This window comes from Microcaecilia unicolor, chromosome 2 (genome assembly GCF_901765095.1).
Source record: "Microcaecilia unicolor chromosome 2, aMicUni1.1, whole genome shotgun sequence".
NCBI lineage: Eukaryota > Metazoa > Chordata > Amphibia > Gymnophiona > Siphonopidae > Microcaecilia > Microcaecilia unicolor.
Window position 1 is genome coordinate 173,287,355 of NC_044032.1, and position 14,577 is coordinate 173,301,931.

The 14,577-nt window shown below is 45.0% G+C and overlaps 1 protein-coding gene across 1 annotated transcript in view; it reads right to left on the reverse strand.

Annotated features, from left to right (window-relative positions):
• The window catches only part of FEM1C (fem-1 homolog C), a 32,303-nt gene extending 21,350 nt beyond the window's left edge, over positions 1-10,953 (reverse strand). The window contains exons 1-2 of the mRNA XM_030193501.1: positions 10,798-10,953; positions 9,812-10,500 (exon numbers count right to left, since the gene is read on the reverse strand). Coding sequence (XP_030049361.1) covers positions 9,812-10,355 — 544 coding nt within the window. The 5' untranslated portion in view covers positions 10,356-10,500; positions 10,798-10,953. The remainder of the gene's footprint in view (positions 1-9,811; positions 10,501-10,797) is intronic.
• Positions 10,954-14,577: the final 3,624 nt, after the last annotated feature.

Genomic DNA, 14,577 nt, shown 5'->3' on the forward strand with positions numbered 1-14,577 from the left:
TATAGCAAAGAGCAAGATGATCTTTTTTTATCCTTATCTTCTGTCCAATTATTGTACTTCATTTCCGCCTCTAAACTTTTGCCGATTCATATGGTATGTACTAATGATGCAGTATATCAAGAATAGACTAAACTTGAAACCTGCATTACTATGATTCTAATATCTACTCATAGCTCACATACCAAACAGCCGAATGAATAGGAAAAATAAAATGTCACACGAAGTTTTTAGATCATTCTAGAACACATTTCTCAAAACAAGTAGTAACAATGATGAGAGTAACTAGGTTAAAAAAAACCCTGCATGGTCCATCCAGTCTGCCCAGCAGTCACAATCATCATCAAATCATTGCTATACTGTTATTGGCTCAATATTTTACTCACTAAGTTCCGCTGTACGATGTTTTCCCCTATTCCATTGAGATACATAGCACCTGCACTCATAGCATATGATATACTCATTCTTGATAACAATTCGTTCTTACCATTTTCAGGACTCAGACCATAAAGTCTGCCCAGGCACTGGCCCTACTTCCCAGAAAAGTGTAATTTCATATATTGGGAGCGGAGGACTTCAGGGAAGCCTTAGTAGGCATTATGAGGGGGTCTTTTAATAAGCTGCGGCAGTGTTTTTACCTCACTGTAAAAGTCAGCTGGCAGTAAACACAGATGCCAGTTATATTCTTATGGGTGTCTCGGCGTTTAACACCAGCTGATTTCTACTGTGAGCTAAAAACGCTACTGTAGCTTAATAAAAAAGACACCCTATGGAAGATAACACAGAATAAGGGAAAGGAAAGGAATTAAGAATAGTTATTCATGTCCATAGGATCAAAGGCCGAGAACAGAACCTTCTGAAAAGACTAAAGCAAGCAAGAAGAGGTGGTACGAGAGATCAAATGCTGAAAATAGAAGCTTCTGGAAAGGTTTAAGGAAACAAAATGTCAAGTAAAAGGGTTCAAACCATAGGGAGACAACACCCATCCCACCCCTTTAACGTGTCTAAGATCACAGGTGGTATTAAAAGAAAAATAAATCACAAAGGATGAATTAGTGGAAGGAGCAAAAGTTATATGATATGATATAACTATTCATAAAAGAGAAAAAACATCTAAAGGAGTCAAATGAAACAGAGAAGCAGATATTCCATTCTCAAGCAGTCGAATACATCAAGATATTGCTCAGATAAGCAATAAAGAAAATGTTATAATTAACAGAGCAAAACATCTGTGGTCAAGAACATTAATTTTAATTCACTTGGATATGGGGAAATAAGAGTTTAACAAGCTGCAGCAGATATTTTAAGTTAGTCCAATAAAAAGAAGTTACCTACAAAACTCGTACATTGAGCCTTATTTCCACATAAAATAAACCACAAGCAGAAATTGAGAGATGGGAGAATATTGATAAAGTCTGAAAAAAACTTTAGAGATTTTTGTTTAAAGCTGTAGAGAAAAAAAAACAGACAACTTTATAAAGCAAAATGAATTCCTAAACTGATTTTTGACATTCATTTTGCCCATCCAGCAAGCTGGACGAAATTCAATTATACTCAGACCTGGAAGAATTCTTTACAAAACTGCGCCTGAAGGCACATTTTCACAACAAAGGAAATCCCAACTAACTGGAATACAGTTTTAAACAAAAGAACACTTACTTGACCACACAGGATGGACAAAACAACAAGCTGGACAACTACATAGAAAGCTTCAGACTAGAGAGTTGCACGGGGACATAAATCTTACCCATCCCCGCCCGTCCCTGCTGGAATCTTACCCATCCATCCCCGCAAAAATGTAACCCATCCCAACCTGTCCCCACCCATCCCCGCAAGAATTTAACCCATCCTCACCTGTCCCCGCAAGAATTTAATGGTACATAAAAGAAAATTCCAGTCAGCTCCCTCACTCTCTCTGGATTTGAGCCAAAGCACTGTAGGCAAAGAAGGAATGGAAGCTGAAGCTTGGAACACTCTGGTGTGCACATGTAAGATTTGTCTCTGATTTACTGGCACTGTGTACTGAGAGGTCACCACATGCACGCACCAATAGGTCAGGTGACATCTGATGATGCTCATGCCTGTGTCAGAGCTGAGGTCTGCTCATCAGCCCGGGAGCAAAGAGGATTAATTGTAACATAGTAAGTGACAGCAAATAAAGACCTGAATGGTCCATCCAGCCTGCCCAATAGTCACACTCATTATCAATTCATGATTAAATTAATGAGTGTGATATTATGTACTTGATTATGGTCTCTCTTTTGTGTTTCTGGAACACAGACCATAGAAGTCTATCTGGCCCTATCCTTATGTTCCAACTGCTGGAGTTGTCGTTGAAGCCCACTCCAATCTACGCGTCTTCTCAATTGTGGGACACAGATCGTAAAAATCTGTCCAGAACTGTCCTTGTGTTTCAACCACTGAAGTTGCTGTCTAAGCCCTTTCCAGCCCATCCTAAACCAGGTATTGGCCCTAGTTAATCACAGCTAGAGTTGCCATCTAAGCATTACTTCACACATCCACACACATGCAGCCATTTAAGGTTAGGTTTTTTTATAACTTCCATTTTCTAATTAGAGATCCTCTGTGTTCATCCCATGCCTTTTTGAATTCCATCATTTGTCTCTCTACCACCTCCTTAATGGAAAATTTTCCACATTTGTGCTGTTAAAGCAAGGAGGAAGAGGAGGAGGAGGAGACAGCACTCAAAAAAACTTGGTACTCGGTAGATGAGAGGCTGGTGCAGGTGTAGCTTACACTTCCACGGGAACCCCACAGAACTGCTTCCATCCCCACGGGAACCCCACAGGAACCGCTTCCGTCCCCGCGGGAACCCCACAGAACGGCTTCCGTCCCAGCGGGAACCCCGCAGAACTGCTCCCATTCCCACGGGTTCCGCAGGATTCCCGTGGACCCCGTTCCCGTGCAGCTCTCTACTTCAGACATAGGGTAAAATCACAACTTTCCAGCAAACAAAAGAAAATTCTGTACAATCTTACTCCACCAGAAAGAGCAGCCATAAGAACTCTACAAACTAACCCACACATTATCATCAAACCCGCAGACAAAGGAAGCTCAGTGGTGATTATGGACACAGAAAAATACATTGAAGAAGGGTACAGACAGCTCTCAGACAATACATACTACAGGAAACTAACTGAGGAGGATCCCACACAGGATTATACAAAGCAGCTGAAAGACCTGATCAGAACATTTCCTTAACAAGTACAGCCACACCTGAAGAAACTTATACCAAACCTGCCTTCTGTGGGCACATTCTACATGCTACCCAAAATCCACAAACCTGGAAACCCTGGTAGACCAATCATATCGGGTATTGGCACACTCACGGAGGAAATATCTGGACTCGTAGAGGGAATTCTGAAACCTCTCGTGCACAAAACAAACAGCTTCTACAAGACACCACAGACTTTCTGAATAAATTGAAAAATATCAAGCAATTACCACCAAGCACCATTCTGGTCACGATGGATGTAGAATCACTATACAGCAACATTCCCCATGCCGATGGCATAGCTGCATGTGGGAGGCTCCTAAAAACATCCACACTGGACCATCAATACTCACCAGAAACTATTACAAAAGTTATTTTAACTCATAACTACTTCCGCTTTAACAATGATATCTATCTACAAACAATGGGCACTGCGATGGGCACCAGGACAGCACCCCAATATGCCAACCTTTTTATGGCTGAGCTGGAAGAGACATTTCTGAATACATACCAGACCAAACCCCTAAAATACTACCGGTACATCGATGACATTTTTATGATTTGGACTGAGGGGGGAAGAAAAACAATTTTACAATTCCTTCAATACATACCATCCTACAATCAGATTCAAAATTGACTACTCCCCAGAAAAGTCAATTTTTTGGACACCAGTCTCAATCAGTGATGGATATATACAAACATCCATATACAAGAACCCGACAGACAAATGCAGCTACCTCCACAACTCCAGCTTCCACCCTTCACATACAAAAAGATCCATTATTTACAGCCAAGCCACAAGATACCACCGTATCTGCTCTGACCCAGGGGACAGAGAGACACCTTGAAATCCTTACTGCATCCTTCAAACAGAAAGGCTACAACCCCAAAATAATCTCGAAGAATATTGCCCCCTCCCTCAAAAACACCCAGGGAAAATCTGCTACAGTACAAAGAAAAAAAGCCACAGACAGAACCCCCCCCTTATAGTGACATACGACCCAGAGCTGGAAAAATTAAGAAAAATCATAAAAGATCTGCAGCCTCTACTCCAGGAGGATGAATTACTGAAAGAGATATTCCCATCCTCACCAGTGCTGGCCTTCCGTCAGCCACCCAACTTAAAACACAAGCTAATTAGAAGTAAGCTTCCAACACAGACTCAAAAAGAAAAGAATGGCACACATCCTTGCAATATATCCAGCTGCAAACTATGCCAAAACATTTCGCAGGACCCCATCCACGGTCATTCACAAAGCAAAAATATTTCAATATTAAGGAATCTTTCATGTGCTCATCTTCCAATGTGGTACATACCATTCAATGTAAAAAAAATGCAACAAAGGCTGCTACATTGGAGAAACCAGTCAGATGCTAAAGAAGAGATTTAATTTACACAGACACCATATGAAAAATGCCAGAACCGATAAAGATGTCACGCCTGTGGGGCAGACTTTACAAAACCAGAACACTGTACCAGTGACTTCATGATAAGAATCTTAAAAGGGAACTTTAAAAACAATACAGGAACGCAAGACCTTTGAAGTCAGAATGATTAAATATTTTGACACCCACCAGACAGGACTTTACAAAGATCTGGATTTTCTAGCACATTATAAACCATAAAATTCTACTGCTTTGTCACCCTCCTGTCTCCATGCATATCCCCCTGTCCTTCTTCCTGTCTCTCATCTATCCACCCCCATCCTGTTAGACTGTCACTGGAATGCTTTGATGTTTCACTTATATACTGTCATCTACCAACCTTTGCTTATTTCCGATCTGACGAAGAAGGGCAACCTTTGAAAGCTAATCAAGAAATGTATTAAGTTATGTCCAATAAAAAAAGGTATCTTATTTTCTTTTCCATGTTTTATTTCTAACTAGCCGTTAAACCCGTTAAAACGGGCAAGATTTGTGTTTTGCAAAATGTAATTCTCACCTCCATCCATCCATGTCCAGCAACCCTGCTCTCTCCCCTGCCCTCCCCCCTATGTATTCCCTGGCCTCCCCTCGTCCACCAACCATCCTCTACCCTGCCCTCCCCCCCATATCCAGCAACCCTCCTCTTTCCCTTGGCCTCCCCACCCCGTCCACCAACCCTGCTCTCCCATGCCCTCCCCCCCATGTCCAGCAGCCCTCCTGTCTCCCCTGGCCTCACCCCGTCCACTGACCCTCCTCTCTCCCCTGCCCTCCCCCCATATCCAGCAACCCTCTTCTTTCCCTTGGCCTCCCCCCCCCCCACCCTGCTCTCTCCCCTGCCCTCCCCCCATGTCCAGCAACCCTCCTCTCTGCCCTGCTCTCTCCCCATGTCCAGCAACTTTCCTCTCTGCCCCCTGCTCTCCCTCCATGTCCAGCAACTTTCCTCTCTGCCCCCTGCCCTCCCCCCATGTCCAGCTACCCTCCTCGCCGCCGCTCCCTCCCCCCTCCGTGCTGGGCCCCCTGCACTGACATGAGAGCGCCTCTCACCTCCGTGTGAAAGCGCTGCAGGCAGATCTCTCTGCTGCTGCCTGCAGCGCTTCCACACGGAGGTGAGAGGCGCTCTCATGTCAATGCAGGGGACCCGATATGGAGGGGGCGGGAGCGGCAGCGACGTTGGGGATGGGGGGTGGAGGTTGGTGCGCCGGCAATGTTGTTTTGTCTCCAGGCTCCAGTGGCAGCGTCCATTTCCCTCTCTGTTCCGCCCTCTGACGTCATCACGTCTTGACGCGAGGGCGAGACAGAGGGAAATCTCTACTGCGCATTTGCGGGTGAGTCGGTCACTTGTCATTTATATGTTTGATGATTACCTAAACTGATTAGGAACTAGTTTGGCTACATGATCAGGGTTAACCAGACCAAGATGAACTATAGATGTACTTAGTTTCTGAAGTTTTCCCGCATTATTCAAATGCCTAAGATTAAAAAAAAGCTAGCCTTTATGTATGGATCAACAGGTTTTTGTTTTTTTTTTAATGTTGTTCTTTTTGGTTTAAAAAAAAGTTTTCCCCCTACACCCAAGAAAGGAGATTTTCCACTAAGGTTAATTAGACAGAAACAAAAAAAGGCAAAGATCTGCCACAGAAATAGCAAACCAAAAGAAAAAAAAGCAGATCAAAAAAGACAAAAAAATGGAACAGGAGGATAACAGAAGAAGTGGTTTATTACAAGTTACCCGACGTGGCCACATTTCGCCCTCAGGCTGCGTCAGGGGTAAAAAGCAAAGTGAACCCCTAAAAATAGTCATACAACCACCTTACATAAGTGCTTCCCAAGCTTACTCAGCAGTCTTAGCAATACATCTAAAACTAAGTTATTATGGGGCCCTTTTACTAAGCATACCAAAATGGAGTTACCACCCTGCTACTGCATTGGCTCTTGTGGTAATTTCATTTTTGGTACGCATCTGATATGCACGTCCGAAAAATAATTTTTATTTTCGGATGCACGTACTGGGTGCTACAAGTGGCATTTGACATGTGTAGGTCATTATTGCCCAGTTAACGCGTTGAGACTTTACTGCTAGGTCAATGGCTGGTAATGGCCGCTCGGAAATTTTCATTTTGCCACATGTCCATTTTTGGCAAAAGGTTTTAAAAAGGCATTTATTTTTTTACAGGTGTGCTGAAAAATGATTCTGCATGCGCCAAACACATGTCTACACTACTGCAGGCCATTTTTCAGTGCGGCCTTTGTAAAAGGGCCCCTATACTTTGATAATACTTTGGTTAAAATTCCACAAAATTTGGTTCTTAGTATAGGAGAGAAATTGAATTTTGAGAAATCGTCTGGAGTGTTGGTATTCATCTTAGACACACAATTAACATAAAAAAAAAACAAGTAAACAATTTAAGTAAAAGAATATTTTTTAAACTTAGACAATTAAGAGCAATATGCCTCCCCCCCCCCCCCCCCCCCAAACTCAATATAGAATGTTGGTACAGGCAGTGATTCTGCTGCAGTTGGATTATTATAACTCCCTGTATGCAGGGATGAATCAGGAAAAAACAAAAAGAATGATCATGTGACACCATTATTTAGTAAGCTGCATTGGTTGCAAGTGCTAGAATAGATTTTACATCGATTTGCTTAGTTCATTTTTTTTAACAGATGTCAATTAGATCATATTTCTTTTACTTCTTATCCAAATTTATCACGATCTAAATGCAAATATTAGATTTAGCGTTCCCGGCAGTAAATAGGATTCAATTTGAACATTATTTTGAGTCTCTGTTGGCTATTTATCAATTTTCTTTACACCATTGCGCAATAATGGATTACACACTGTTTAGGAAGGCTTAAAAACAGAATTATTTGCGCAGTTATTTAATGTTTGAAACTGAATTTTATATATGAAGATTCTGTAACCTGCTTAGATTCCTAAAGGATATTAGCGGGCTATAAATAAAGGGAATAGAATAATATAAAGGTGGTACTGAAAACCATGGGATGAGATCAGAGCACCAAGAGAGGAAACAAGACAGAGCATTGAGGTATACCAACTGATAGTGGAGGAGGATCCAAAAGAGCATACATGAAGTGTGATGGGAGCGAAGAAGAAAACCTGGAAAATATCAGAGGTCTGAAATCCAAGTGAGGACAGTATCAAGGAGTAGGCTGTGATCAACAGTGTCAAAAGTGGCAGATAGATTGAGAAGGACGAGGACAAAATAGAGACCTTTGGAGCTGGCCTGGAATAGGTCACTGGAGATTTTAGCAAGGGCTGTTTCAGTTGAATGAAGAGGGTGAAAGCCAGATTGAAGTGAATCAAGAATAGCTTGAGATGAAAAAGTCAAGACAACAGCAGTGAAAGCATGTACAAGTACTTTGGATAGGAAAGTAAGGAGGAAGATGGGGGCGATACTAGGAAGGACAGGTAGTCTCCAATGAAGGTTTTCTGAGGAGTGGTGTAACTATGGCATGTTTGAAGGCATCGGGAACAGTTGCAGCGGAAAGTGAAAGATTGAGGATATGACTAGGGATAACAGTAGGAGAGATAGTGCTGAGTAGATGGGTGGGAATAGATCAGAGAAACAGGTAGCCAGTTTGGAGGAAGAAATAAAACATGCAGTTTCCTCTTCAGTGATTTCAGAAAAGGAGGAAAAAAAACTCTGGAATTTGTTGCCAGAGAATGTAGTAAAAGCAGATAGCTTAGCAGGATTAAAAAAAAAAGTTTTGGATGGCATCCTAAAGGAAAAGTCCATAGACCATTATTAAAATGGAATTGGGGAAAATCCACTGCTTCTAGGATAAGCAGAATAAAATGTATTGTACTTTTTTGGGAGCTTGCCAGGTACTTGTGACCTGGATTGGCCATCATTGGAAACAGGATGCTGGGCTTGATGGACCTTCAGTCTGTCCCAGTATGGCAATACTTATGTACTTATGAGGCAGGGGCTGAAGGAGGGTTGACAGAATGGACTGGGGGAAGGAGACGTGGAGGTGACCTGGCTGAACTCAAGGTTAATCTTGTGAACCCTGTCATGAAAGTACTCAGCCAGAGTCTGGAGAGACAGTAAAGGGTGGGGGGTTGGAGGTGAAGGCACTATGAGGACAGAGTTCAGCATGGGAAGGAGACATTGAAGGTTTGAGACACATGAATGTCAAATGGATGTAGCAGTCCTGTTTGGCAACTGAAAGAGCAGACAAAGGAGGTCAGAAACAATGGCGTTCCTAGGCTGCCTGACACCCAGGGAGAAACGCCAATGCAGCGCCCCCCCCCCCCACCGGCAAAATTACACCCTCCCCCTCCCCGGGGTGCACGCCGCTGGGGGTGGGGGGGGGTGGGTGCCGCGCGCCTGTTGGCCGAGTCTGCTCGTTCCCTCCCTGCTGCTCCCTCTGCCCCGGAACAGGAAGCAACCTGTTCCGCGCAGAGAGAGCAGCAGGGAGGGAACAAGAGGACTCGGCCAGTGGCATGCACCTGGGGCGGACCGCCACCCCCTTGGTACGCCAGTGGTCAGAAATAATTTGAGGTGTATGAAGTCAGCAATGAGCATCGGATTTCAGTCAAAGGCATTCAGTAGATCAGGCACAAGAATGTAGGCAGCAGATTCTAGAGGTCCACAAAGATTGGGGTTTGGTATGCCTTACAAAATATCCAGAGTGGAGTAGAGAATAATATTATAGGAAGAGAGAGCCTCATTGACAAGACTTGAATAACAGTGGTGTGGAAAAGAGTTGAAACACTGGTGGAGAGCGCAAGAATCAATAGCCTGAAGATTCCTAAATGTATTGGTGAAGACTGGACGGGCCTGGAGGATGATGTTTAAGTGTGAAAGTTATCAGATGATGGTCAAAGAGGGGAAAGGACTGAGGCACAGAAACTGGAGATATTTGGTGGCTCTCCTTCAGATCATTTGGATCCAAAGTGACCCAAGTTAATTAGTAAAGACCACTGCTCTAAAATGAACTCGTCTAAAAATAAAAACAATGTATTCAGTGATGAGGTTTGTCTCACCATATGGGCGGCGCTACAATTATGACTGCAAAATGTCCTTCAGGATTCAAACAGACAAAAGCAGGGCAGAATGATGATGCTCTTTCAGTCCACCGGGGTGGGGGAGCGGGCTTTTTAGTTAGTTTTGTTGGAAACCACCTCACCTTTCACGCTCTTGCGATTCACATCGGCGCCCTTCTCCAGCAAGAACTGCGCTATCTCGCGGTGGCCCTTGTAGCAGGAGATCATCAGGCAGGTGTGGCCGTGCCGGTTGGCCACCTCCAGGTCGGCGCGGTGCTCCACGAGGTAGCGCACAATCTCCAGGTGGCCGTCGAAGCAGGCAGCGCGGAGCGGCGTCGAGTTGGTCAGGGTCGTGTTGTTGACGGCGGCGCCGTGGCGGAGCAGCGAGCGCACCACGCGCAGGTGGCCGGCGGCCGAGGCGGCCCAGAGGGGCGGCGCGCCCTCGATCGTCTCGCCGTCGAAACTAACCGAGCCGCCCGACTCCACGCCGGCGCAGCACTGTTCCAGCAGGTACTCCACCGTGTCCAGGTGGCCGTAGCGAGCCGCCATCAGCAACGGCGTGGCGCCGTTCGTCTTCTCCGCCACCAGCAAGGCCACCTCGCCGTGGCCCTTGTTGCCCAGCAGCTTGGTGAGCAGCCGCAGCTTACCGTCACGGGCCGCGTTGAACACAGCCGTCTTCAGATCCATGGCTGCCCGGACGGCGGCTCGGACTGAGGCTGGGGGACCGGGAAGGGGTGGAGGAAAGGGATCTGCCGCCTCCGCGTCACCGGCGGGCACACCCAAGGTAGGGGGAGAAGAGCATGCGAGCTCTCTCCTGGTCCTCGTCAGACACCTGCGGAAGAAGACAGGAAGAGTTAAGTGCTAGGAAGCAGCCAAGACGGGATCCACCCACTGTATCCCTCAGAGAGGGCGAGAGGCGCCGCCGCTAGCCAAGATCCTCTACTCCTCCCCCTACCTAAAAATAAAAATAAACCCTCCTTCCCACGCCAAATCCTGCCCCCAGAACAGTACTGCCCGCTCCCGGCCACGTCGTGCACTGCGTCTTGTCCCTAGCTCTACCAGCTATCTCCAGCACAAACCGCAAGCTCAAAACACCTGAACGTCTCGAGACCTGGATCTGAACTCTCACCTCCTATTACCGCAACTGACGGCGGCTAAGGTGACAGTAGAAACGGGGCCCAACCCCACTGCCGCCTCCCACTGCGCAACCACCGGTTTGCAGCAGCCCCCGCGCTCCCCCTCCCTCAAGCCGAATGACAGCAACGCGCGATAGGGCAGAGAGGAAAAGAAGAGAAGACTATCTCAACCTAACCTGTTTCCGTAGCGCAACCACTCACAGCAGAGGCTCAACCGGCCCGACTCCGCCCGCCATTGTGACGCTATCTTGTTAAGGCTCAGAACAAGGAGGTTGCATAAAGCACGGAGGTTTCCTAGCTGTTGGGAGATACCAGCTCAGCAAGGTAGGTTGAGGAGAAACTAGGTCTGTTCTTTTTTTTCCCCCGTCACAATACAAGAAACTTTATTAGCACAACAGTTTGTGAAACTGTTTCAAAAGAAATGCTCAAATGTGTTTTAAAAGAAGAAAACAACAATAAAACGATCTATAAAAATACTGGCGATATTCAGTGTTTTCTCTTTTCATGTAACATTTATGAGCTGATAATAGTATCCTTTCCTCTGTTGTGCCCTGGGATTATTCCTTTTACTTTATTATTTTGTAGGAAGTCTTTTGTCACATAAATATCCCACATTACCCGAACATACTCGAGTTCTATAATGTGGTTAACGCTATAGGCATGCTAGCATTTTTAGTGCATGCTAAAAATTAGCACGCGGTAATGCTAAAGACACCCATAGGAATATATGGGTGTCTCTAGCGTTACCGCATGCTAATTTTTAGCATTCGCTAAAAACACTAGCACACCTTAGTTAACAGGGCCCCAAGATAGAAACCTCTCAAAGAGGAGAGTTTTCAGTCTTTTACGAAATACCAAATAATCATTGGCATTGAATTCCACCACAGCACCCTGGTATCTAAAGTTGGCAGAAGGAACTGACTTATAACGCAATCTCTTGCAATCTGGAAAATTAAGTCTAAGATAGCCCATAGAACCAGAGGTTATATTGAATAGGGGAATAGTTATTAAGGGCTGCATATAAATCCGGTGTCTTGCCATATAATATTTGAAAGACAAAAACACATAATTTAAAAATAATCCTAGCTTTAATGGGCAACCAGTGCAGCTTGCATAATAATGGAGTGGCTCTATCAAAACAAGATACCTTGAGGACAAGCCTAGCTGCAGTATTTTGGGTCGTTTGTAGCCTTTTTAGGACACACTTCTTACATCCAGCATTGATGGAATTACAGTAATCGAACTGAGTTAAACCCAAGGATTGAACTAGTAGTCTAAAGATGTCAGGCGAGAAATATTATCTGATTCTCCTCAGCTTCCAAAGGGACCTGAAGGATTTTTTTCACTACTGAGTTGGGTTTTTTTTCTCACCGTACAGGAGGAAATAAATTTCTGTTTCTATTCTGGTTTCCTGGAATTTCACTGCTGATCTTATTTGATGAATGGGTAAGGAATTCCGATGTTCTCTGGCTCACACAAGATTCAATAAACTTTAGGGCCCTGTTTACAAATAGGCATTAGTGTTTTAGCGCGCCTACACTTAGCGCACGTGCTAACCATATAGGCGCCTATAGGGATATTATAGGCACGTACATGTTTAACGTGTGTACATAGTTACCGCACGTTAAACATTTTAATGCACCTACAACGCTGCTTAGTAAACAGGGCCCTTAGTGTGATGACACTGTACATGTTTTTGGCAAAATATTACAGTAAAGATCAGCTGGATTTAAGGTCTCCCACTTTGTGAATATATGAGGGTTACATGCTACACATTTTTTCTAAGTGGTAAAAAGAAAGGATTAGAAAGTACAGAAAATTAAAGAGGATGAATTGCTTGATAGCCATAATTGCCAAGCATTCAGTCTTAGCCTTCCTCCTTTCTCTTAGCTCTTCTCCTGGTGTCTTTTGACCCTGTGCCCAGTAGCAAGTAGTAGTCCAGACTTTCTCTTTCTCCAGTTTCGCATCTCTGCCATTTCCATACTTTCTTCCTAAACTAGAGTACACACAGAAGGTACAGAGGAAGAGGAATATTATAGAGATGGTCAGGGCCATTCCTTCACTAGACCAATAATAACTGCATTCTCAGTTCAGCCTATTCAGTCAGCTGCATTGGCACCAGAGCTTTTACTATATTTTCAGTGTCTGGATGTCATCAGCTGCAACAGTACCAGGTCATCTGCTCCACGTATGTGTGTGAAGGAAAATTCATGAATACCTAAGAGAATGTGGAACAGGGGCAGTGGAAATCGTTTTGCTTGGGAGAGCCAAATAAATTGAGCATTGCTCCCCTATTTCCCTGGTTGCTGATGCTGTGTGGAGCAAAAACTTGGTAGGGTCATTGCCCCCTGTGGCTCACCCCATTCCACTTGCCTGTGGTGTGGAAGAAAGAGATGCCTTGGACATGGGACTAATGGTTTCTCTGTTGCTGATGTGTAGGGTTACCATATTTTGTCCCCCAAAAAGGACACATACCCCACCTCCCCTTCATGCCCTCACTCCGCCCCCTGTCACATTTTCCCCTCCTCCATGTCACCCCCCCCCCCCCTCTTACCTTACTACTGCCCTGGTGGTCTAGTGACCTCTTCGGGGCAGGAAAGAGCCCCCTCTTTCCTGCCCGGAGCGCTGCCCTGCATGCATCCTTCCTGTTGCTGATCGTGGCGCCGATTCAAAATGGCCGCCGAGAGTTGAAGTCTCACGAGGTCATTTCAACTCTCGGCGGCCATTTTGAATCGGCACCGAGATCAGCAACAGGAAGGAAGAATGCAGGGCAGCGCTCCGGGCAGGAAAGAGGGGGCTCTTTCCTGCCCCAAAGGCGGAAGAGGTCACTAGACCACCAGGGCAGTAGAAAGTAAGGGGAGGGGAGGCTAGCAATCTGCCCATTTGTCTGGATTTCTGGACAAACGGGCAGATTGGCAAAACCCGCCCGGTTGCCCAGACATGTCCTCAAAAAGAGGACATGTCCAGGTAAATCCGGACATATGGTAACCCTACTGATGTGCCTCTTAGCAACAATTCACCAGGGCAGTTCAGAAAGCAGGATGTATGCACTGTACCTTCTAAGCTGAGCAGAAGTCCTCCAACTGTATTACTTCTAGTGGGTGGGTGGGTGGGGGGGGTGCTTCAGTATTGTGTTTTCAATTGCTAGGGACAGACACCTAGTCCTGGAACAGTGGATGTGTGGCTGTCCTGCAGTACTGCTTTTTTCTCTCCCTCAACCCTTTGCCCTGTATCCCCACCTTAGTAATTCCCTTATCTCTTATTTGTCCTGTTTGTCTGTCCTAATTAGATTGTAAGCTCTGTTGAGCAGGGACTGTCTCTTCATGTTAAAGTGTACAGCGCTGCGTTCGTCTAGTAGCGCTATAGAAATGATAAGTAGTAGTAGTAGAGATGCAGCACAGTAGAACAGAGGTATGAACTTCCTAGCTAGTCTTCTATGCAACTATGCTAAACAGAACTTTGAGTTCTCCATGGACAGCTAGGATCCTCAGCCACATTGGTGGTGACATCACCGCACAATGCAAACACGTTGGGAATGTCTACCATAGCTGCCTTTTAAAGAATGCTACATCCCTGCAAGCCTCCTTCCTAATATTGCAAATAAACGTACAATCACCAGTCTTTTTTTTTATCCATGGTTCAATGCAGTCAGGTACCCAATGTGCAGTTTGATTCTTTTAGTTCTTTTGTTTCTTTTGCTTAGTAGTTAGTCACAGATCAAACCAGGTATTAAGAGATGTCCCTCGTGTAGGGAGAAAAAGTCTCATTCAGCG